The sequence below is a fragment of the Schistocerca americana genome, chromosome 1, assembly GCF_021461395.2.
Source record: "Schistocerca americana isolate TAMUIC-IGC-003095 chromosome 1, iqSchAmer2.1, whole genome shotgun sequence".
Lineage (NCBI taxonomy): Eukaryota > Metazoa > Arthropoda > Insecta > Orthoptera > Acrididae > Schistocerca > Schistocerca americana.
The window spans coordinates 880,352,878-880,379,202 of record NC_060119.1 but is presented as its reverse complement, the minus strand read 5'-3'; the positions used below and the strand labels follow the sequence as shown (position 1 = coordinate 880,379,202).

At 41.8% G+C, this 26,325-nt stretch overlaps 1 protein-coding gene across 2 annotated transcripts in view; it reads right to left on the bottom strand.

The window, feature by feature from the left end:
• LOC124614288 (ankyrin repeat domain-containing protein 13D) overlaps positions 1–26,325 on the bottom strand; it is a 142,419-nt gene that overhangs the window by 19,689 nt on the left and 96,405 nt on the right. For both annotated transcript variants that reach the window (XM_047142931.1, XM_047142932.1), the window contains one exon: positions 20,472–20,597. In XM_047142931.1, the coding sequence (XP_046998887.1) occupies positions 20,472–20,597 (126 nt within the window). The remainder of the gene's footprint in view (positions 1–20,471; positions 20,598–26,325) is intronic.

Below are 26,325 nucleotides of genomic sequence, written 5' to 3'. Positions count from 1 at the left end.
AAAATGCAGTAAATGAAGCAGGCAGTAAAAAGACGAGGGCTAGTATAAATCCTTGGGTAACAGAAGAAATATTGAATTTAATTGATGAAAGGAGAAAATATAAAAATGCAGTAAATGAAGCAGGCAAAGAGAAATACAAACGTCTCAAAATTGAGACTGACAGGAAGTGCAAAATGGCTAAGCAGGGATGGGTATAGGTCAAATGTAAGGATACAGAGGCTTATCTCACAAAGGATAAGATAGATACTGCCTACAGGAAAATTAAAGAGACCTTTGGAGAAAAGAGAACCACTTGTATGAATATCAAGAGCTCAGATGGAAACCCAATTCTAAGCAAAGAAGGGAAAGCAGAAAGGTGGAAGGAGTATATAGAGGGTCTATACAAGGGTGATGTACTTGAGGACATTATTATGGAAATGGAAGAGGATGTATATGAAGATGAAATGGGAGATACGATTCAGCGTGAAGAGTTTGACAGAGCACTGAAAGACCTGAGGCGAAACAAGGTTCCGGGAGTAGACAACATTCCATTAGAACTACTGACGGCCTTGGGAGAGCCAGTCATGACAAAATTACACCATCTGGTGAGCAAGACGTATGAGACAGGGAAATACCCTCAGACTTCAAGAAGAATATAATAATTCCAATCCCAAAGAAAGCAGATGTTGACAGATGTGAAAATTACCGAACCATCAGTTTAATAAGCCACAGCTGCAAAATACTAACGCGTTGTTTACAGATGAATGGCAAAACTGGTAGAAGCCGACCTCGGAGAAGATCAGTTTGGATTCCGTAGAAATGTTGGAACACGTTAGGCAATACTACTAACCTTAACGACTTACTTAGCAGAAAGATTAAGGAAAGGCAAACCTATGTTTCTAGCATTTGTAGACTTAGAGAACGCTTTTGACAATGTTGACTGGAATACTCTCTTCCAAATTCTAAAGGTGGCAGGGGTAAAATACAGGGAGCGAAACGCTATTTACAATTTGTACAGAAACCAGATGGCAGTTATAAGAGTCAAGGGGCATGAAAGGGAAGCAGTGGTTGGGAAGGGAGTGAGACAGGGTTGTAGCCTCTCCCCGATGTTATTCAATCTGTATATTGAGCAAGAAGCAAAGGAAACATGATGGTCGAAGTAGAGAGGATATAAAATGTATACTGGCAATTGCAAGGCAAGTGTTTATGAAGAAGAGAAATGTGTTAACATCGAGTATAGATTTAAGTGTCAGGAAGTCATTTCTTAAAGTATTTGTATGGAGTGTAGCCATGTATGGAAGTGAAACATGGACGATAAATAGTTTGGACAAGAAGACAATAGAAGCTTTTGAAATGTGGTGCTACAGAAGAATGCTGAAGATTAGATGGGTAGATCACATAACTAATGAGGAGGTATTGAATAGAATTGGGGAGAAGAGGAGTTTGTGGCACAACTTGACAAGAAGAAGGAACCGGATGGTAGGACATGTTCTGAGGCATCAAGGGATCACAAATTTAGCATTGGAGGGCAGTGTGGAGGGTAAAAATCGTAGAGGGAGACCAAGAGATGAATACACTAAGCAGATTCAGAAGGATGTAGGTTGCAATAAGTACTGGGAGATGAAGAAGCTTGCACAGGATAGAGTAGAATGGAGAGCTGCATCGAAACAGTCTCAGGACTGAAGACAACAACAACAACAACAACAACAACAACAACCAACTTATTCCAGTACTCTGTATAGTTCTTGCCAGTTTATGCTGTCAAAGGCTCGTTCGAAGGAGCTGGTGAACAGGAAACTCAGATCTATATCATATTCACAGAACTTCCCCATCATTTGTGTTATCTCCTTTGAAATACTCTCCTCCACAATTGATACACGGCTCCCAACATTGTTTCCACTTCTGGAAGCAGTCCGCAGCGGCCAAGTCTGGACAGTACAGAGGACGAGATAGCACAGTGATTTCATGTTTCATGTAATAATCACACACTAGTAGGGATGAATGCGCAGGTACATTATGGTGATGCAAGAGCCACAAACTGCCTCGCCACATTTCAGGCCATTTCCTTCTTAAATTTTCTCACAGGCTTCACAATACGTCCTGATATTACCATTGATTAACAGTGAACTAATCCTCCAAAGTCGAAGAAAACTATCAGCATGGCTTTGACATTTGACCTCAACTGATGAGCTTTTTTTGGTCTTGGAGAATCTTTCTCCACCCATTGTGAAGACTGAATCTTGGTCTCAACACCATAACCACAGACCTATGCCTCATCACCAGTTATGATTCTCTTAAGGAACATCTCTTCCTCATTTGTGCGATCCAAAAGCTCTACACAGATTGTGAGGCGAAGGTCTTTCTGGTCATGACTCATGAGCCGTGGGATGAACTTGGCAACAACACGAAGCATTCTAAGATGCTATGTCAGGATTTCACAACATGATCCAACTGAAATGTTACAATCTTCTGCAATCTCTCGGACAGTCAGTCTTTGGTTGGCACACACAATTTCATTGATGTTGCTGAGATTAGTGCAGTCGGTAGACATCGAAGGACTTCCTGAATGAGGGTCATCTTTAACTTCCGACCTGCCATTTTTAAACCATGTGAACCAATATTAACACTGAGTACGGCTTAAGTGCTCATTACTATACGCTTTCTGCATCATTTGGTGTGCGCCTGTAAAGGTTTTCTTGAGATTCACGCAAAATTTAATACAGACGAGTTGCTTCTCTAACTATGCCAGTTTGAAATTCGCAAATTGTGCGACACAATGTTCTACTCAATACAGCACTGAATAGTAACTAAAAGGCATATAACAATGAAAGTTCTAGCACTTACACATTAAACACAGGTATGTGCAGGGATCCAACTGTGTTTCACTCCGACACACCATTGACATGAAATTATTAATATTCCAAATTTTTTGAACTGAACTCATACCAGTGCAAATAAATGTGCGTTTTTGAGAATTATCGGAAGCTGGCTTTGTCCTTTGCATAATTTACAAACAAAGGGTAGTAAATCAGCATTTGTGATTAGTTACTTTAGCAATTATTGCTACTCAGGTAGTTGACTCTGTGTGGAATGCACAGGAGGGTTTCTTAGTTTAGGTGACTCTCCATCGAGTCCAGATAATGTTAGCTGTAGGAAATGCAGAAGTATCAGCGTAAGATCGAATCAAATGCCTCCAACAGGTGAGAGTATTAAGATCCTAAAGGTAAACTGGTGAAGCATTCATAACAAAGTGCCAGAGTTTGAAGAACTCCTGAAAAGCAGTGAAGCTCACATAATACTGTACACAGAATGTTGGTTGAAAACTGAAATTGATAGTAATGAGATTTTTGGGGAAAATTTAAAGGATAGGCAAATGGGAAATGGAGGTGCTGTATTTGTCAGAGTAGACAAGAAACTCAAATCCACCGATTGGTCTGTTTGGGGGGGGGGGGGGGGGGGGGGACCAAGATGTGAGATCATCTGTCCTATCGGATTAGGAAAGGATGGGGGAAGGAAGCCAGCAGTGCCCTTTCCAAAGGAAACATCCCGGTATTCATCTAAAGCAATTTAGGGAAATCAGTATGGCTCGATGTGGGTTTGAACCAACATTCAGTGTGTTAACCACTGTCAAATCCACCGAGATAGAAACTGAAGCTGCTTGTGAGATTGTTTGGGCAAGACTCAGTATCAAGGGTGGGCATAAAATAATTGGATCCTTCTGCTGCCCACTAGACTCATCTCCTGCTGCAACCGAAAACTTTAGAGAAAACGTCAGTTCACTTGTATGTAAGTTACCCAATCATACCATAATCATCGGTGGAGACTTCAATCATCCAACAGTCAATTGGGAAAATTACAGATAGAGAGATACTGAATAAAGCACGTTTGGATGTCAAGAGAGCAGTGCATGATGCCGTCAATGACTACCATAGCAGAATATTGTGAAATAATCTTTCACAGAACCCAAAGAAATTCTGGTCATAAGTAAGGGATGTCAGTGGCACCAAAGTTGGTGTCTAGTCCCTAGCAAATAAGACAGGAACTGAAACTGAGGAAAGCAAAGCAAAAGTGGAAATGTGTTACACATTTTCAGATGTTCCTTTACAAAGCAAAATCCAGGATATTTACCCCAATTTAATCCTCATACCACTGAAAAGATGAATGAAGTGTGTATTAATGTCAATGGAGTTGAGAAATAGCTGAAATCATTAAAATTGAACAAAGCTCCAAATGGAAACTCTGTACTGAATTTGCAGCTGAGTTAGCCCCTCTTCTAACTATAATCTATTGTAGATTCCTTGAATAAAGAGCTGTGGCCAGTTCTCAGAAAAAAAGCACAGGTCACACCGATCTACAAAAATGGCAGTACAAGTGATCCACAAAGATACTGTCCAATGTCCTTGATATTGATTTGTTGTAGACTCTTAGAACGTATTATGAGCTCAAACATAATGAGTTAGCTTCAACAGAATGAACTTCTCAATGCCAACCAGAATGATTCAGGAAACATCAATCATGTGAAACCCAACTCACATTTTTCTCATGACATACTGAAAGCTTGGGATCAAGGCAATCAAATAGATGCAGTATTTCTTGATTTCTGAAAAGCATTTTACTCAGTACTACACTTACACTTACTGTCAAACGTACAACCATATTGAGTATCAAGCAAAATTTGTGACTGGATTGAGGACTTCTGCTAGGTAGGACAGAGCATGTATCTTGTATGGAGAGTAGACGTAGAACTAACTGCATGTGTACCCCAGGGAAGTGTGTTGGGGTCCTTGCAGTTCTTCTCATATATTAATGACCTTGCAGACAATACTAATAGTAACACCAAACTTTTTGTAGATGTTGCAGTACTATCTGGAAGAAGCTGCATAAATATTCAGTCAAAACTTGATAAGATTTCAAAGTGGTGCAAAGACTGGCAACTTGCGTTACATATTCAGAAATGTAAAATTGTGCACTGCACAAAACAAGAAACATAGCACCCTACGACAATATCAGCTGTTGAAATTGGCCTACTTATAAAAATACCTTGATGTGACACTTCACTTCATAGGGATAGGAAAGGGAATGATCACATAGACTCAAAGTCATGGGTACAGCAGTTGGTAGACTTCGATTTACTGGTAGAATACTGGGGAAGCGCAATCAATCTACAACGGAGATTGCTTACAAATCACTCAAGCGATCCATCCTAGATTACTGCTCAAATGTGTGGGACCTGTACCAAATAGGACTAACACGGGATACTGAAAGTATACAGAGAAAGGCACCACAAATGGTCACAGGTTTTTTTGATCTGTAGCAGAGTGTCACAGATATACTGAACTGGAAGACTCTTGAAGATAGACGTAGACTATCCCGAGAAAGTCTAATAAGAAAGTTTCAAGAACTGGTTTTAAATGATGACTCTGGGAATTTACAACTTCCTAAGTATCGCTCACATAGGAATCGTGAGGATAAGATTACAATAATTACTGTATGCGCAGAGGCATTCAAAGAATCACTCTTCCCGCACTCCATATGTGAATGGAATGGGAAGAAACCCTAATAACTGGTACTATGGGACATACCCTCTGCCACGCACCTCAGGGTGGTTTGCAGAGTGTAGATGTAGACATAGGTGTAGATGTTCCTCAAGTGTGGAGACACTTTTCAGAAACTACGACGTGCCAAGAGTCACAAGGCAAAACGCCCAGGAATGTTGTCCGATGGAATTATCCTGTCCATGCTAATGCTCGTTCCCACACTGCCAATGAGACAAAGGCTACATTTCAGCAATTTTGTCGGGAAATACTGCAGTATCTTCCATACAGCCCAGATCATTCACAGTGTGATTTTCACATCTTTGGTGACCTGAAGGAAGACATGCAAGGACATTGGTTTCAGTTGGATGAGGAAGTGCAAAAGTGGGTGTAGTTGTGTATCCATCAGCAGCCGACTGTGTTCCATGAAACAGGAATTGATTGTCTCGTCTCCCAATGGGATAAATGTCTTAATGTGAATGGTGATTACTTTGAATGGTGCCATTCCATGGTCCCATTGTGGCAAGTGTTTGGTTTTCATTTGACTGCCCCTCATATGATGGGGCAACACACTTTTACACCTTAAACTGATGACATGTCGTTGCTATCTGCATGACAGTCGTTGCTATCTGCGTGACACGCTCATTTTTTAGAGACATCTGAAGATTATTTAAGCCAACTGAAAGGCTGCAGGCCTCCACCTGAATCCATAAAGTGTCTCTTTGCCACCCAAGAAATAAAAATTCGAAGATTGGGAGTAACACCTCATTGACATCTAGGTAATTAGAAATGGAACACAAGCTTGGATTGTGTCAAGGATAGGGAACAAAATCGGCCGTGCCTTTTAAAGGAACTATTCTGCCATTTGCCTGGAGTGACTTAGGGAAATAATGGAAAACCTAAATCTGGATTGCTGGATGTGGATTTGAACTGCCATTGTCCAGAAAGCGAGTCCAGTGTGCTAACCACTGCGCCCCCTCAGTAAGAATTAAAAATATTGGGGTATTTAGTGTATGGCAACGGATTCTGTACCAATTCAGAGAAAACAAGAGCAATCAAAGATTTTCCACCTTCTCAGCATATTCGTGTTGTGAGAAGTTTCTCAGACTGTGTTCATACACAGACAATTTCTAAGACTTCAGTGCCATGGCACGTCCCTTGCAAGAAATATTGCAGGGAGACGCCAAATTTTCCTGAAATGAGAGGGAAGAAAGCTCCTTCCTTGTCCTTATGTTGAGATGGAACCTCACACCAATGTTAGCAGTTATGAGACAGAAGCAGTCCTAGTGCCAATTCGGAATGGGATGAAAATAAGATAGCTTATGCTACCAGAGTACACTCCAAGTACGAGATAAACTACTTTACAACTGTGAAGGAGTCCCTTGCACTAGATTGGTCCATCAACAAGTTCTGGCCGATTTATTTAGCAAACAATTCACCACTGTGACAGACTACCATTCTCTATGCTGGCAGACTCATGTAAACTGGCAAGATGGGCACTGAGGTTTTAGGAGTATGACATAACAATGCTGTACACACATGGATGCAAACACAATGATTTTGACTGTCTTTCAAGTAATCCTTTGGGGGAACATAACAGCATGGATGAATTTTTGGTCACTGCTGCATTAAATGACACTGTTGCTGAACAGAGAAACTGCTCAAAACCACAGAAGTCTTGGAGAAGAAACTCACCAAAGGAGAATTCCAATTAATAAACAGAACTTTGTATAAGAGGAGCTATGATCCAATTGGTCATGGATCGTTGCTCGTCACCCCAGCTCATCTACAGCCAGCTATCCAGAAGTATTTCCGCAATGTTCCAACATCTGGTCATGTGGGATTCAAGAAGACTCTAGCTGGAATCAGACACAGGCATTACTGGCCAAGTCACTATCAATCCATTAGGTATTTTGCAAGCCACTGTTAGGAAAACCAACAATGAAGCATATGCCACAATTACCCCTATGGGATCTGTACCTACATCTACTTGGATACTCTGCGAATCACATTTAAGTGCTTAGTAGACGGTTCATCGAACCACCTTCACAATTCTCTATTATTCCAATCACATATAGCGCGAGGAAAAAACAAACTCTATATCTTTCCATACGAGCTCTGATTTCCCTTATTTTATCATGGTGATAGTTTCTCCCTATGTAGGTCGGTCTCAACAAAATATTTTCACATTCGGATGAGAAAGTTGGCGATTGGAATTTCGTGAGAAGATTCCATTGCAATGAAAAACGCATTTCTTTTAATGATGTCCAGCTCAAATCCTATATCATTTCAGTGACACTCTCTCCCATATTTCGCGATAATGCAAAACATGCTGCCCTTCTTAGAACTTTTTCGATGTACTCTGTCAGTTGTATCAGGTAAGTAACCCACACCACGCAGCAGTATTCTAAAAGAGGATGGACAAGCATAGTGTAGGCAGTCTCCTTAGTAGATCTGTTACATTTTCTAAGTGTCCTGCAAATAAAACGCAGTCTTTGGTTATCCTTCGCCACAACAATTTCTATGTGCTCCTTCCAATTTAAGTTGTTCATATTTGTAATTCCTAGGCAGTTAGTTGAATTTATGGCCTTTATATTTCACTGATTTATCATGTAACCAAAGTTTAATGGATTCCTTTTAGCATTCATGTGGATGGCCTCACACTTTTCATTATTTAGGGCCAACTGCCAATTTTTGCACCATTCAGATATCTTTTCTAAATCGTTTTGCAGTTTGTTTTGATCTTCTGATGACTTTATTAGTCGATAAACGACAGTTCCACTTGCAGCAGTGCCATTCCTGGAATGAACCTCTTGGGGAAGTTCCTGAAGTTAAAGAATGGGAATTGACGGATAGTAATAGTTAGCACTGACTACCTCACCCACTATGCTGTCGCTAAAGCTGTGAGAACTGCTGAAGCCCTGGAAATTGCAAAGTTCCTTGTAGAGGACATAATTTTGAAGCAAGGAGCACCTTGTGTGATGATCTCTGATTGTGAAAACGTTTTCCACTCCAGTACAAATATCAGAGATAATCTCACATTCCAACATACCCAAAGGATGACAACTGCCTAACATCCAAAGATGTGTGGCCTCAGAGAATACTTTAATAACATGCTGGCAGATATGTTCTCAATGTACGTTCAAGTTGATCAGAGAGATTATGATACAATACTGCCTTTGTGACATTCGCATACACAGCAAAGCAAGACACAGTGGAGTACACACACACACACACACACACACACACACACACACACACACACAGCAAAGCCAGACAACACAGAATCAGGGTTGTCACAAGTTTCCCCAGTGAAATTCTCTGACATTTCCCCGATTTCCAGACAAGTTTTAGCATTTTTCCCTGACAAATTTTTGAGATCTCAAGGGTAAGTTAAGATGTAAGTTGACAATCTGTCTTTGCAGATATGGTACAAGAAACAATAGTTCAAATGAGGAAATGTCTAAATAAAACTTGCAAGCAGATGACGCTACCTGGCGTGAGCAAAAATCTTAAGTACTAACTTAACATCTTTTGTAGTGAATGTTTTTTAGATGGAGATAGCAAGCCAGATGATATATGTGTTTCATTAAGACCAATGATGTTATTTTATTTCAGCAAAACGAAACACGTTTGGTGACAAAAATACGTATTTTCTTGGAGTCACAGGACAGATTTAAAATACCTTCACTGATTTCAGAAATAATATCAGAAAAAAGTAGGCCTCTTGAAAGACGAGTAAAAGGTGGAGGATATGATGATGATGATGATATTTAGTTAGTGGGGCACTTAACTGCGCAGTTATCAACACCCATACAAAGTCCCTATCTTTACACAGTTCAGTCTCACCATGTTCATTAATGATGGTGAAATGAGGACGACAACACAAACACCCAGTTCCCGGGTGGAGGCAGTTCTTGACCTGGCCAGGAATCGAACCCAGGATCCGGAGACAGCAACGCTAGCCACTAGACCACGAGCTGTGGACAAGGTGGGGAAGAACCGTGTAAACCAACACTGTAGATGACCGCCAATAAAAATGTTGGTTCTACTATGTTCATTACTGTCAGTTATTACACACTGTGGTATATCTATTATTTTACAGGTATTTTTTGATTTTTCTTTTGAGAAATATATGAGTACATAGTGTACAAACTGCCAATGGCTGACAATTTTATTCTTCTTACCATTCTTACTTTTTAACATATAAACCCCTTTTGAAGTGCCAGAATATACTAGAACAAATAAAATGTCTATAGAACACCACTCTGTACAATGTACTTGCCACAAGAGTGTCACAATTCCTGAAATCCATTGCCTGTGGCATCTGGCCTGCTGAGGAGCATCACAGTCCTGGGTCCAAGGATAAAGTATGAAAATCCAATGCATTACACCACAAATAAACATACCCAGTCTGCAGGCAGATTGGTGGGACTAGAGCCAATTGGAAGGGCCTGCACATTAGTAAGAACTGAAGGGCTTCAGTTCGACAGAGCCGATCCATTACAGATACCCGCGGGCTTGGCCCGTCGCAGAAATCCATGCATTTGGCAAGCTATTCATGAACCACAGACATGTTGATGAAACGAGACCACGGTGATCAATCCATGCAACAGAATAAATAATAATGAGGATAGATAGCAACTCACTGTAAAGATGATTGCGGAGCCATTGACAGGCACGTAGAAAAGACAATCACAACCTCACAACTAAATTTTCAGCCATAGTTTTTGTCAGAAAATGAGAGCACACACATACACATTTGCACAATCACTCAGACACAACTCATGCACACGACTGCCATCTCCCAGCAACTGTGTCTACAGTCTCTGAGAATCAGTTCCAAACAAATCACTCCTCATGCTTCCCTGCCTCTTGTCGGCAGCTGCTAGGCTTCTAGCAAGAAGTTGTGACAGCACTGGCTGCAAGCTGAGGTGAGTGATACAAAGGAGAGAAGCAATACTAATGAGGGAGTAGGTAAGTGACATACATACTCAGCTGCACCCAGCCAACGATGGTGCACGACACCTCAGTAAACAAACCATTTCATCTAGCGAGACAAAAACGAGATTTTTCCAGTTTTTTTTCCCAATTTTCCCTGGTATTTCCCTGATCTCCCTGGCATGTTTGAATCCCTGATATTCCCCAATTTCCAGAACTGTGGCAACCCTGACAATTCATAGCATTTTTACTGCTTCACAGTCGCAAGGCTAAAATGACAATGACACGTTGTTCCTGTTCCAACGAGACAGTACTTGGGATGATTATGTGAAATACTTCAACATCAGGGCTAAAGAAGAAGGATCCTGGATGCCCAGGAGAAACACCAAGAGCACTTTAATGCCAAGTATTGGCCAGCACCATACAGATTTGGTATGGATTTTTACACCTGTACACTAAGTGAGATTATCAGCAAAGTTACTAAAGCCCTACTTTGGGCCATATCGTACTTTTTCTTGCTTCTTGGACATCACATATGAAGCTGAGGATTATGACCCTTCATCAAGACAATAAAAGTGTAGGTTGTCCATGTCCTTCGTATGAAGCCCTACTACAGTCCTGAGGTACAGATTGACGGTGAGGGCTTCTCATTCAAAAAAAACTGAAGATCCACTTGACAATCGCAAGCCTTTGATGAGAGCAGCTACCTTCAATATTCATAACGGTGAGGAGGCTGTGACAACATGACCAGAATGTAAGTATCTGATAGCACTACCGTACAGTATATCACCGACAAAATCTAGATACACGGCACTGCAGTCCTCTTCAATGAGAACTTCTGAATCAGTGGGTCACTCCATGAGAGTGATCCTTGTCAAGAACTGAGATGCATGTAGTGTGGCATGCTGCAGCCCAAGCCCAAGCACCAGGAATTATTTGTTATTTAGTATTAATAATTTCTGGAAGAACCTCTAAATATCTTATGTTTGTAATCTTTGTATAAATAGCAGCACACACTGCCCACTAGTTCAGTTCTGTTGTGGCTGTACACAGGTGTTCATAACAAACATCCTTTCAGTGTCGGTGTTTTTGATTTGGACCTGAACATGGTTACGACATGACAATATCAGAGTCAGAAAAGATTGTCTCAGCAATTAAACTAAACAGGAGTAACTGATCTACTAATGTAATCTAAAACATTAGAACAGCAATGGCCTAAACAAGTAAGATCTGATAACATATCAAGGCTTGAGTAAAAACGATGGATCATATCCAAATTTGCAATTTTTCTTAGTCAGACATCGCTTTTTGTAGTTGAGATAGAAGTCTGTCAAGGAAAACATGGACCATCACTTGGAGAGAATACTTCCCCGAAATCTATCAACAGAAGTGAGATATCTCTATTCGGTAATATAATGGACCATAGTCACTGAGCATTGAACGTGGTGCACCATGATTTGGAGTTTCACATTTGCAGTAATTCTGGAGGCAAAAATAGGTAAAAATAATACAGCCCTATTACATTTTAGCATATTACAAGTTTTAAGTTAAATTTTACGTATAGGGGGAATCAGCTATACAGGCAATTTCAGCATATCACTTCAAATTGAAAATATCTCCACTTAGTTTTTGATGGAAAAGAGAATTGTTGCACACTGAGAAGTAGTACTACTGACAGTGTTTTAAAGAATTTAATATGTCTTTTCTAAAAATAAATAAGTAAATAAATAAAACAAAAATAAATATTTGACAAATCTGTGACATATATATAACTTATAACCATGTTATAGTGTCTTGAAAGGAGGATGTAAGATGAACATCAAAAAAAGCAAAACGAGAATAATGGAATGTAGTCAAATTAAGTCGGGTGATGCTGAGGGAATTAGATTAGGAAATGAGACACTTAAAGTAGTAAAGGAGTTTTGCTATTTGGGGAGCAAAATAACTGATGATGGTTGAAGTAGAGAGGATATAAAATGTAGACTGGCAATGGCAAGGAAGGCATTTCTGAAGAAGAGAAATTTGTTAACATCGAGTATGGATTGAAGTGTCAGGAAGTCGTTTCTGAAAGTATTTGTATGGAGTGTAGCCATGTATGGAAGTGAAACATGGATGATAAATAGTTTGGACAAGAAGAGAATAGCTTTTCAGATGTGGTGCTACAGAAGAATGCTGAAGATTAGATGGGTAGATCACATGACTAATGAGGAGGTACTGAATAGGATTGGGGAGAACAGAAGTTTGTGGCACAACTTGACTAGAAGAAGGGATCGGTTGGTAGGACATGTTCTGAGGCATCAAGGGATCACCAATTTAATACTGGAGGGCAGCGTGGAGGGTAAAAATAGTAGAGGGAGACCAAGAGATGAATACACTAAGCAGATTTGGAAGGATGTAGGATGCAGTAGGTATTGGGAGATGAAGAAGCTTGCACAGGATAGAGTAGCATGGAGAGCTGCATCAAGCCAATCTCAGGACTGAAGACCACCACCACCACCACCACCACCACCACCACCACCACAACAACAACAACAACAACAACAACCATGTTACAAATAAAGGATGAAGGGAAACACTGAAAAATGCTCATGACCTGCATATGCAGAAGGCAGAAGCAGCAAAGTAGTGTCTCAAGCATAGCTGAAGAACCCAAAGGTACCTCTTCCTTCAGTAATTCTCATGTGCCAAGTCTTGCACCTGAATTTAACATCTAAGTATAAATGTAAAGAAGCAGATGAGAGATATGTTGCTGCTGTTGATTTGCTCTTCTTTGCTGCAGATGACAGAAGTGCTCTGTCTTGGAAATGTTTGGGTAAGCTGTCTGTAAAGTATTTCCTTAAAAAACTTCTTGAAATGAAAATGTACGAAGTGGACATGGTCCAAATTTTCCTCCAAACCCCAGCTGCTCTACAATATGAGACCGCTTTTCTGTCTAAGTAACTAATGGAAGGCAAAATTCACTGATATGGATACCTTTTTTGATTTGACTTATTTACCACATAAACTGCCTACATCCCAACATTAAGTTAGCTATAGAAATGGAGAAGGAAGGAGAGCTACCCTTCTTAGGTGTTCTAGCTGAGTGGAGGTAAGACAGCTGGCTTGACCACTTGGTGTATCATGAACTGACCCATGCATACCAACATCTCAATGAGCACATTTTCCATAATCCTGCGTAATAGAGAGCTGTGCAGAATATTTTGATATAAAGAGCTAAAAGAATATTGGACAAGAATCACTTTTGAGTCAATCCGTTCAAACATATTCAAGAAACGCTACAAGATCAGCTCACGACATTCCTTCATTTCTGTGGAGCAACACTGAGTAAATTCAGATGAATTTTAAAAAGACATGGTATTAAAACATTTTAGGTTGCCTAAGATCAAGGAGATTTCGCACCCTGTGAAGGATAGTCATCAACTCACGAGTCCCAGGTGTAGACAGACGTACAAATGGATGATGCCCAAATAACATAGCAAGCATTACATCAAGAAATGCATTCCATCTGCCCAAAGAGCAGATCTAAGCCGCCAAAAGACTGCATTGCAACAACTATCTGAAGCTGGTAAACCTTTTCAAATTCTTGGAATTAATGTGTGCAGGTCTTTTGACCACACACCAGTGGGAACACGATATATGCTCAAAATTTTCAATCATTTTAGTGTTTTGTAGCTTGTGCCATTTACTGCATATTAAGGAGCTACAGACCACTGACAGGTGAATGGCCACACTGAGATGGTTCATAGAATGACAAGTAAAATGTTAAGTTATGTTAATTCACAACACATGGATTGGGGCAGTCTACTTCCTTTTGTAATTGGGGCATACAACTGAAAAGCTCATCAAAGTATGGGGCAGTATACTTACAAGGTTATTTTTGGTCAAAAGATGCCTTCAATCTTTGACTTTGTCAAGTGACCCAGGGAGGAGATGTTTCATAAGTAAAAGATTTTCCAAATGTTTGAAAATGATTTGGCACCAGGTACAGAAAGTGAACACAAAAGTTTTAAAGTAGCAGGATAGAGTTCATAACAAAACACAATATTACCAAAATACTGTATAGGCCAGTGGGTCATGTTAACCAACCTTTACACATCTAAAGGGGAGACAAAGAAATTCGTGATGTGTTATCAGGGGCTGTTTCAGATGCCATCACCAGCAAGTGTAAACAGTGTCGCTACGCAAACTTAATAAAAAGAAGTAAAAAAATCCCTTAGAATACCACACATGGAGAGGATAACAATGTCATAAGAAGCTCCTGAGAAATTAATGGTGAGCGCAGGAAGGATGAAGGGGGCGACTGAGTACCTCAAAATAAATATTCTCTCCTCTCGGCTGTAGTTTAACCATAGTTTTTAAACATCAATAATTTATATTGGCTAATATTCTTATATTTCATTTATGAAGCTCAATCACACTAAATTCCAATTTTAGATTAAAAACACCGAACTCCTTGAGATTTAATGAAATTCTTGAAATTAACTGATATTTCTCTTTTTCCACATAAATGTAATTCCTAGAGAATTCCAGGTTTTCCAAAAGAACGGCCACCCTGGTAAAGGTGAAGATTCCAAATGTTACCACGATTGTTCACAACGGTCACATCTACCCTTTTTGGAGGTGTGTCAGATCTGCTCTCTCTCTGACAGCAACTTCTGCTAAATGACAGGGGAGAGGGGGGGGGGGGGAGATTAGTAGGAGAAACAAACATAAAAAGGCAGGGAAATCAGGGCAGTAAGTCACTAACATAACACATCACTACAAGCTTTGGCCGAAAGCCAGAACAATAAACTAACACTAGGTTTCCTTTCCCTTACAGAATGGAGTGGTCCAATCCCAGGACAATGAAAGGCAGTCCCAGCGCCAGGCATCGAGCCCAGGGTGGTAATGAAAAGGAGCATGAAGATATTCAGATATTCGTCCTAATGAGATTGCTGAGCTGGTTGAGAATGACAGAAGCACTTGACATACTTCCTTTGACAGGAGGAGTCTTATTCAGGCAACAGCCAGACGTGATCACATCAGACAATTAGTGGACTTTAAGGCTAGATTTCAATATGTGGGAAGTAAAATACTAAATTAGGTGGCTGTACAGTACTTTTGACAGGCTACAAGTTATGACAGGTAATAACACAAAGTTCAGAGATGTCCAGGTGAATTACTGAAATCAGCTTTTACTCAACTACAGAGTCAGCTTCGCCAGACCCTGGAGATAGTCCTGAAAGGGGGGGTTGAACAGGCATGGGCTGCTGCATACTAAAAACATCTTCACAACATCTGACTCAGATGACACTGAGTAGGTCAATGAAATCTTGAAACAGCTGCAAGCCGATGAAAATGCTACTCAGAATGCAATAAACTCACATATCACCCAGCTTGCCAGCACAGAAAATGACAGGATAAATAACACCAGGCAACTGTAATCTTTGGCAGGTGCTGACCCATGCAAAAAATACGCAGCGAATTCCTTGAACCCCATGTTCATCATATTGAGGCTGGATACACAATTAGCAACTGCTGGGCTACTCTGCACTCTTTTGGATATTATTGCCAACACCCATGTAGAAAATACTGAGCTGCAGGATGCACTATTACATGCAGTTTGGGGACACTTAACATCCACATTACCACCACCTGAGCAATTCATAGCTGGATTGTGAAAGGTAAAGGAGAAGCTGCCTGCACTGCTAGAACTTTTAGTAGCCACCTGAAAAAGAGTCCTTACCATTCTACTATGGTGTCCACCTGGGTTCAAATTCAATTACCAATGTCATGCAACGATTGCGGATTCTAATGTTAGGCCCTGCACACCTATCCTGTGTATTGGGAAGCTCTGAGGAGTCTTGTACAATTTTAAAAAAAAAGTACATAAGACATTGTCAGTAACTTTGAACTGTCAGTTCCAACCCTGCTCTTAGCATAAAAATTGTTGTTTTGCTGAGCTGGGCCAGTTGCTATCTGCCACCCATCCCAACATACCAGATACACACCGTACCCATGTCATGCAAACTTTCATTATTCCACCACCAGGTTGTCCCGACAATGTGCCCATTGGAAATAACTGTAGGAAAAACGGAATTCTACTATGAAGAACGTTTACACTGGATGTACTCAGTTGCACAACCTGTAGTTATGATCATCACCTGCTACAAACAATGGGGAGGCGCACAAAGTATGGAATTACAAAGACAGGGAGTGTTAATTGATGGCACCCAGTGAAACATTTCTGGACTCACTTTATGGCTATCCACTACTATACAGGAACCTCTATTCTGAATCTTACCCACACCTCAATTTATTTACCCGACCAAAATCTAGAAATCCTACCTTTCCAGAACCTTACATACTTCGAGAATATGACAGATCCGACCCTGCTTGCCTCTCTAGACGAAATGATAGCTATTCAGAATGGCCACATAACACAGATCATCATCTGGATCATGTGACAAAATACAGGACAGAGAACCACCGCCAACTCATAATGACAAGGACTTTTACCTCAGATATTTGTGTAATTATTTCTGTTATTGGCACTGTAGACTACCAGTTCAAATGAAAGGTCACCCAAATCCTGACACTGCACACCTTTAGCCTGCAGATTCCAAGCAGGATCCAAGGCAATGGACAGAATCACACTTAAGCAACAACCCAACAAGAAAACCAAGCATAAAATGTAATTGAACAGGACACCTAGTGTGAGCAGGCATAATTCAGCAGAGACTGTGACTGAAAAAATGTACTGCAAGTCACTGAAAACAACAGTGACTGTGTCCCAGTTTTTCCAGATCTAGGGAGCAGATTTCCATATGAGGGAGGAAAATATAGAAACCCAAGACTCAGAACATTGGGTGGAGCCGAGGATGCCACTGGGCGAGGTAATGAGTACACATCACAACAGCCGTCACCCTGCCGAGTACACTGCTACATCATACTGCGCATCCGGCCAGCCAGAACAGTTACTATAAATGACCTATTGCCAGTTACGACACCCGGCTGCCTTTGGGAAGATACCAACACCTTAACAAATATGGTCACAACAAGAGGCGTCGGCATGATGCGCTAATAATGCTGCCTTCGCGCATTCGGCAGATGGCATCGCATTTAAGTCCTATCCCACCATCATTCACCAGCGATCGTGGACTGTGATGTATGGTCAGTCCTTGATGCTCGGCCCCATGGACATAACGCAGTTGTCACTGCCACTGCTGAGCCCCAAATCCCTGCTTACCACCTGAGTGCCTGCTCAGGGAGCTGCGAACCACCATGCCACCAGATGAGGGGACGAAACGAGGAGTTGCAACCTGCCCTGCCCTCACTGGGAATATAACATGGATCTCCGGCACTCTTGGGCTCAGAGCATGACACTGCCAGAGCCTCCATCATTACAGCCTGCAATGGTGTGAGCCAGCACTATGGGCCTTCCCACGACACAGCAATAGCAGCTGCTGCGAGCGTCTGGTCAGCAGTCAGGTCCAATGCATCCAGCCCTGCGGAGTCAATGTATACCCGTAAATAAAGTAGCACTGCAGTCCTTAACCGCCTTTCTCAATTGTTGGACCTCCTGCTTCATGGCAGCAACCCATTGGCCTGCCATCCGCTCACCTCCTACATTTCAAAAGAACTATAACAGCATTTGCCTGGGGTGATTTATCAAAATCTCGGAAAATTGAAAACAGGATGGCTAAGCACATATTTGGATCGTCACCATCCTGAATGCGAGATCAGAGTGCCACTGCACCATCTCACTCCATTTCACCATAATAAACTGTGTAAGCATATTGTCATATTGCTGGCTTAGTTGCGGAGTATCTTTGCAGGCAGTGTGTTTGCAGAGTTGAGCATGGGACACTGAACTGTTATGTTGTGTTGTGGTAGTTCTGCATGCGAGAGGCTTTGTTACTATGGAAGTTCAAGTGTTACAGCAAGTGCTATTACAGTAAAGTGATGAGACATGAAAGTGATTCAGAGGGAAGTGCATAATGATGTAATTAAAAATGAGCAGTGCCGTTGATAACGTATTTGTGTATCTTTCGTTGCGTGTCGTACTGTACATCAATCATCTGCGCTGTGTTCGGCCGCTCAGAATGAACTAATGTCGATCAGCAATATAGTTTGCCACAAAAGAGAGTATTCAAGTGCCAGTGTCTTGTAGTGAGCGTGAGAACGTGCGTTCAGTCATCGCGTTTTTGCATCATCAACAATCAGCCGCACCGCGACTGTTACGGGCACGCTCGTACAAGTGAGAACCGAGAACTGAAAAATTAACTTTATGAACAGTGTTATATTATTACTAGTGTCAAGGAGGACTGGTACCAGATATCTGTCTATGCGTGATGAGCATAAGAACTTTCGTTTGATCGTTCGCTTCCGCATCATCAACAATCACCCGCTTCGTGCCAGTTGCGCGTATGCTCGTCCAAGTGATATTGTGGACAGATAATCACCAAGTACTTAATTGGCATAGTCACTTATGACTTATAGAGTGTAAACAGTGCGACCTGTGATTTTCATATCGACTCAGAATATAGATGTTCATACCAGACATAGGACAGTGTTGTCCTATGTCTGGTGCTCCCTTAAACTCGCTTGCATATTTAGATACGTAATTTCAGGCAAGCCAGCAGCAGTGTGGAGCAGAACAGTACGACCGTTGCGGGATTATCAGGTACGTGGTGTGGACAGGGCTCAAGAAGCGGCAAGCAAAAACAGTTAGAGAGACCCCCCCCCCCCCCCCCCCCCCCACCATTTGTACCCCCAGGTGTGTTGCAACTGGATGAGTTTGTTTTCATGTCAGCAGAAGTCACCGACATCCTCATAGAGGGGCAAGCCTTTTAACAAACTTTCCTTCTGTTTATCCAAAAATGTGAAGAAGTCACAGGCTGTGTGTGTCAACAAATACAAAGATGTTTCTAATTCTGTCTTCAAGAACAAGTCTGAAAGAGAGATCTAGATAGTTTAATTATCCGTTTATGTTTGTCACAGTGCTGCTGCTGCTACCAAACAAAGTGTGGTGGTGAATAAGGATATGACTGTCATCAAACGTTTACAAAGCAGTTACTGATTTCTTTCATACAGCCAGCAGCTAAAAATATGAACCCTTCTTTATTATTTTGTTGCAACAAAATTTCCACAAACACAGAAACTACAAACTGAAATTTAGAATCTATCTAGCAAACTGACAAGTTTTCTTATTTTTACTGGGAATGAAACAAGACTGGGCTATGGGCAACTAGAAAAGTACAGTTGCTGCTGCTGTTCATTAACAAACTCTGTCTAATGTACAAAATGAAGATGAGAGTTTTGACAAAGTTCCCTATATGTCAATAACTTTTGACCTTTAAACATATCATCCACAAAATTTTAAAATTGCAATAAATAATATTGAAACATTTCTTCTGTTGTAACTAATACAGAAATGATTTTGAATGATAATTAATGTGTGTTACATACAATTTCTACAAAAAGGATGCAACAATACTGCACATTAACTTTAAATGCGAACATTTTAGGTTAGGCTTTATCGTGACTGTCATTGACATTAAATGAAACAAGTTTACTGTTACCAGTCTCCGTTTTACTTATCTCCAAGACGCATTTCAAAGGCTTAAACCTCCATCATTGGGTGGATTTACATTAGTTAGTATGACATTTGTGTGTGTGTGTGTGTGTGTGTGTGTGTGTGTGTTGTGTCAAGATTTTTTGGAGGAACTTGTGGCACTGTCTCCATTGGTCACAGGTTCCTTTCGCTGTAGTAACACACCGTATTTAACACTGCACGTTTTTAAGTACATCAAAGCGAAGCCACGGTCTATAGTGAAACATTCAAATCGGGATATGGTGCATACTGCATAATGAAACAAATTAATGCAAGCAAAACAACCAATCGATCCTATTACATTTACATATAAAGAGCAAACGAAAGTGAAGCAGTTGGTTATTAATTTCTACTGTGCAGCAAATCAGGTTGTTTTTATGAAGAGAAAGTGCAATAGTTGAGATGACTTTTCATGCACTTACTTTGAACTTTTGTATTTTTGTGTTTATTTCTTTAGGACGTCCTATATCCCTTCCATGAAGATCTTCACTGTCGAAGTACTCCTCAGGGCTTATGTTACACGGGTTCCCCACATGACAGTATTCCTCCTGGAAAACGAAGTTAAGTAAATACAGTCACTGGCAGATTATATGCAGCAAAACATAAGTTAGATCTAAACTACATGAGTAATTTTATCAACTGTGAATAATTACTACCCGGTTATCATTCTAAAATGGGAAATTATTTTGTGACACCCATTAAATCATCACATTAGTACCTACAAGTGCTTTATTTATTGTTCCAGTGTCTCATTTCCAAACAAAATTGATTGGAAATTACAGGGTCACAATTCCTAAACTATATGAAATAAAACTGTCATGAGTTCTGAACAGTTTGCATTATAATACTTAAACTGCACAGTTGGCCACAGGGCATGATGGGAATTAGTATGTGCATGCATGGTTTGGTTTAGCGACAAAGCCCATTTTCACTTGGATGTGTTTGCCAACAATCAAAGTTGGCGCATTTGGGTGACAGAGAATCCGCATTCTGCAATCAAGTAGTCTCTTCACCCTCAACGGGTGAGTTCTCCTGGATGGCACGGTATCTACTGAAAGGTACATGAAGGTTTTGGAAGATGATTTCATCCCCATCACCCAAAGTGACATTGATTTTGACAAGATGTGATTCGGGCATGACAGATTGACCCAACTGAAGCAGGAGTGTGTTTGATGTCCTGGAAGAGTGCTCTGGGGACCGCATTCCGGCTCTGGGGTACTCAGAGACCACTGGCATGGGCCTCGATTGGCCACCATATTCTCTGGATCTGAACACATGCAATTCCTTTTTGTGGGGCTATATTAAATACAAGGTGTTCAGCAATAAACCCAGCACCAATGTTGAGCTGAAAACAGCCATTCAGGAGCTCATCAACAGCACTGACATTCTGACACTTCAGTGGGTCAAGCAGAATATCGCTATTCATCAGCACCACATCATTGTCAATGATGGCAGGCATATCGAACATGTCATAATCTAAACTGAATATCTTTAGTGACCTTTACATGTTGAATAATGTATGTACGTGTAGTAGTTCATAACTAATTTGCGCTTTTTTTTCTTTTCTTTTTTTTCCCTACAGTTCAATAATTGTCACCCTGTATGCAAGCAACACAACATGGTGAAAATTGCCTCTATTTTTATCACATGCAAATAAATTTTGTTATTTGATTAACAAATATAAGCACAACACATCATCATCTAAGTAAGGTCATAACATGGAAAGTAAAGACAATAATACACAAAAAAGATATGATGGGCTGGCGAGGGCAGAAGCAGTGACTAACTGGTTAGTTCTGTTACTCGTTGGTTGATTTCTGGGGGCTGAAAGGACCAGACTAGAAAGGCCATTGGTACCTTTTTCCACTAACATGAAACACCCATAAGGAAGAGAAACAAGCAATGGAGAGGACAAGGGACAACAAAGAACAAGGAAGACAGACAAAGACCAGAAAAGAATTAAAAGCACACAGTGTGTTACAGTGGCTGGCCAATCATGGGAGGGGCGGCTGTGGGGGGGGGGGGGGGGGGGGGGGGAACCACGTAGGCCCACAAAAGGAAAAAAAAAAAACACCCCTTAGATCGCGCGATAAAAGCCCCCTGCTTGAAGAAAACTCAAAACTAAGCCTGCCATTGCAGCAGGGAGCGTATCAGGCAGTGAAAACGTTTGCATGAGTGCAGTTAAAAGCGGACAGGCCAACAAGATGTGGACCACTGTCAATGCTGATCCACAGCGACATAGAGGTGGGTTTTCCCAGTGCAATAAATAATGACCGTGTGTCAGCCAGGTGTGGCCAATGCGTAGCCAGAAGAGAAAAATTGAGTCCTTCCGAGAGGATGGCAAGAGGAAGCGCCACAAACCTGTATTCTCCTTGATGACCTGAAGTTTGTTGGGGAAAGGCAGGGTGCGCCATTCATCACCCCAAGTACCAAGGAGCTTTTGCCGCAATACTGACTGGAGATGTCATTCCGGAAGGCCAATCTCCAGTGCTGGTCCACTGATAGCCTGTTTGGCCAGCATGTCAACACATTCATTACCCGGAATGCCGACATGACTTGCGGTCCACACAAAAACCACAGAGAGGCCGCAACAGGCAAGAGTATGGATGGACTCCTGGATAGCCAGACGAGTGAGGAAAACACTGGTCGATAGCTCATAAACCGCTCAGGGAGTCACTACAGTTAACAAAGGACTCCCCTGAGCAGGAGCGGATATACTCCAGGGTGCGAGAGATGGCTACAAGCTCTGCAGTGAATACACTGCAGCCATCCAGCAATGAGTGCTGTTCAGAGTGTTTCCCAAGAGTAATGGCATAATCAACTCAACCAGCAACCATTGAACTGTCGGTATAGACTACGATAGAGCCAGGAAACGCAGCAAGGATGGAAAGAAAGCATCAGCGGAGGGCCTCAGGAGGGACTGAGTCTTTCGGACCCTGTGCTAAATCCAGCTGAAGGTATGCGCATATGGGCTTGGAAAAGAGGTGGGAGAGGGAAAAACTCAAGTCCAGAGAGAAGAGACCGGACACGAACCGCAATCGGACACCCTGAACAGGGCCGCCGTTCCGGAAGATGGACGACTGAGTTGGTGAACAGGAGATGATAATTGGGATGCCCGGGCAATTACAAACATGCGCAGCTTAAGGGGCCAGCAGTCGTTGGGGCCGGATCTGCAACGGAGGGACACCAGCCTCCATAAGTAGACTGTCAACAGGGCTCGTGCAGAAAGCCCCAGTTGCGAGTCGGATCCCGCAGTGAAGGATGGGGGTCAAGCAACGGCAATGCTGAAGGCATTTGGATGCCCGGGCAAGCTACAAACACATGCAGCATAAGAAGCCAGCAGTCGTCGGTGCCAGATCCGCAATGGAGGGCCACCAGCCTCCACAAGTATTCTGTTTACAGGGCTTATGCGGAAAGCCACAGTTGCGAGTCGGAAGTATGGGGTCAAGCAACCACAACATGGTAGGTGAAGCCAAACCATAATCCAGGCTCCCATAATCAAGACGGGACTGAATCAACGCATGATACAGTTGGAGAAGGGTAGACCGATTGGCATCCCAGCTGGTGTGACTCAATCAATGAAGAGCATTAAGATGACACCAGCAGGTTTGTTTAAGTTGCAAAATATGAGGGAGCCAAGTGAACTGGGTAGCAAATAGCAAGCCCAAAAACCGATGGGTCTCCACCACGGCAAGAGGTTCGCCGTTAAGATAAAGCTGCGGCTCAGGGTGAACAGTGCGATGCCAGCAGCAATGCATGACGCAAGTCTTGGCGGCCGAGAACTGGAAGCTGTGCGTGATGGCCCAAGACTGTGCCCTGCAGATAGTGCCCTGTAGTTGCCATTCAGCAACCGCAATACCAGTGGAGCTATAGTACAGGCAAAAGTCATCAGCATACAAAGAAGCTGATACAGATGTTCCCACAGCCGCAGCTAGCCCATTGATAGCAACCAAAAATAGGGAGACACTCAAGACAGAGCCTTGCAGGACCTCATTCTCCTGGACTCAAGTGGAACTATGGGAGGGACAAACTTGCATGCAGAAAGAACAAAGCAACAGAAAATTTTGAATAAAAATCGGGAGCGGGCCCCTAAAACCCTACCCATGAAGTGTGGTGAGGATGTGATGTTGCCATGTTGTATAGTATGCCTTCCGTATGTCAAAAAAGACGGCAACCAGATGCTGACGGCAGGCAAATGCCGTACGGATGGCAGACCAGATTATCGGTCAAGTAGCCAACTCAACCTCCGGCTCACCATGTGTTCGAGCAAATTTCACAGAATGTTGGTGACGCAAATGGGGTCGTAGCTGCCTACCTCCAGTGAGTTCTTGCCAGGCTTCAGCACTGGTATGATAATGCTTTCTGCCATTGAGATGGGAACTCACCCTCAACCCACATACGGTTCAAAAGGTCTAGGAGGCGTCGCTGGCAGGCCACCAAGAGGTGTTTGAGCATTTGATAGTGGATGCGATCTGGCTCAGAAGCCGTATCAGGGCAAGCGGCTAGGGAACTTTGGAATTTCCACTCACTGAATGGAGCATTGTATGATTCGGGGTTGTGCATATGGAATGAACAGCTCCAACGTTCCAACTGCTGTTTCAGGAAGCAGAAGGCCAGCGGGTAATTCATAGCAGCAGAACTCTGAGCATAATGCTCTGCAATCGTGTCTGATTCAGTACAAACTGCTCCATTCAGGGAAAGCCCAGGTACGCTGACAGGGATCTGATACCCATAGAGATACCTTATCTTGGCACAAAGGATGGGACAGTGCAGGAGACAAGAAGTAGGCAACCTGTAAGATGTTGGGTGCAAAGCCCGCTACATGACAACAAGTGGCATGCAAGATCTTCGCGCATGATGGACAAACAAAAAACACCACGTAAGGTATCCTTCCCCAAATGGCACGCACTAGCAACAGAAATTTGCAACACACACAGGCCGAAACGTGTGAGACTCCTTTTAGTAGCCTCTTACGACAGGCAGTAATACCTCGGGCCTATAATTACCCCTGGACCCGCAGGGGGCAGTTCTGTTACTGACTAAAAACTTGTTAGTGCTCATACTAACAAATCATAGTTATACAGCTATACCACTATATAACATATAACTTGTTACTTCACCAGCTTATCCTAAAAGTCAATGTTTTTTACACCACCCTCTTACAATAACAAAATATTTTCTCCTCAAAAATGGAGAAGGGGGAGGTGGGTGGGGGGTGGGGGGCAGGAGGAACCTCTTGCTTTTTCTGTCATAAATGATTTCCTTATGCTAAAAAAATCTGTAACGCCTGAAGTGTAGGATTTCTTTAAACTACATCTCTTTAGTATTTACAGTGCTAACTTTTTCTAAAACCAGTGAGAAACGCAAAGCCTGACATTCAGTTTTACTGTGCTGGCTCAGACAGTTTCTATATCTGCATGCTAAAAATGAAGTCATGTTTAATAATTTATACTTTCTGGTATGTTCAAAGCCTCTACCATTTCTCTGTTTGTTTCTTTTGTTACAATCTAGCAGTCTTTCACTGATGAAATTCTCACAGAGTTTATAGCTCTGTATTGGACAAGCTACCCCTCAACTATTGACACATAGGGAGTCATGTTTACATAGTACTCACTGTGCATTGGCGAATGCGTAATCAGTATAGAGAGGTTTAAGCGATAAAAGTTGATACCTATAAAAACTGGACAAGATTGAAATAAAAAACTGTGATACGCTTACATTGAATTTGGATACATCCTTTATGTCCTGCTGTTATTGGCAGAGGTACTTACATTTAATGAAATCGGTCAGTGGGGAAAAGAACTAAGACACTTTTTAGCGATTTTCACTTTTTTTACATACATGTATTAAACAGACCAAGACACACCTTACTGTTACGAAATGAACTATGTTTGGCTTCTTCCTGTGGGAATAACACGAGTTCAATTTGTTATATGCCGAGAGAAAGTAATCAAGTCAGTGACTTAGTTCCTTTCTCCGCCGTATGTTGCGTCCTGCCAGTGAGCTTGCACTATGCCACCTTCAAACTACGTAGTGTTGGCTTGTACCAGGCAGGTGCAGAAAGTGTAACAAAACACTAACTTGGTGCCAACTTAGTGATGAGTCATGGTTATTGTTGATTGTTGTTGTAAGTTATAGAATGCCATCTTTCAAGACGTCTCCCAAATGAAAGCGAAATGAATGTGAACACAAGAAGAAGGGAATCAAGGAGTCAGAGTTTACAGGTTGCCATATAATGACTATAGTGGGAAAGCAGTTTTTGGAAAATCTGCCAGT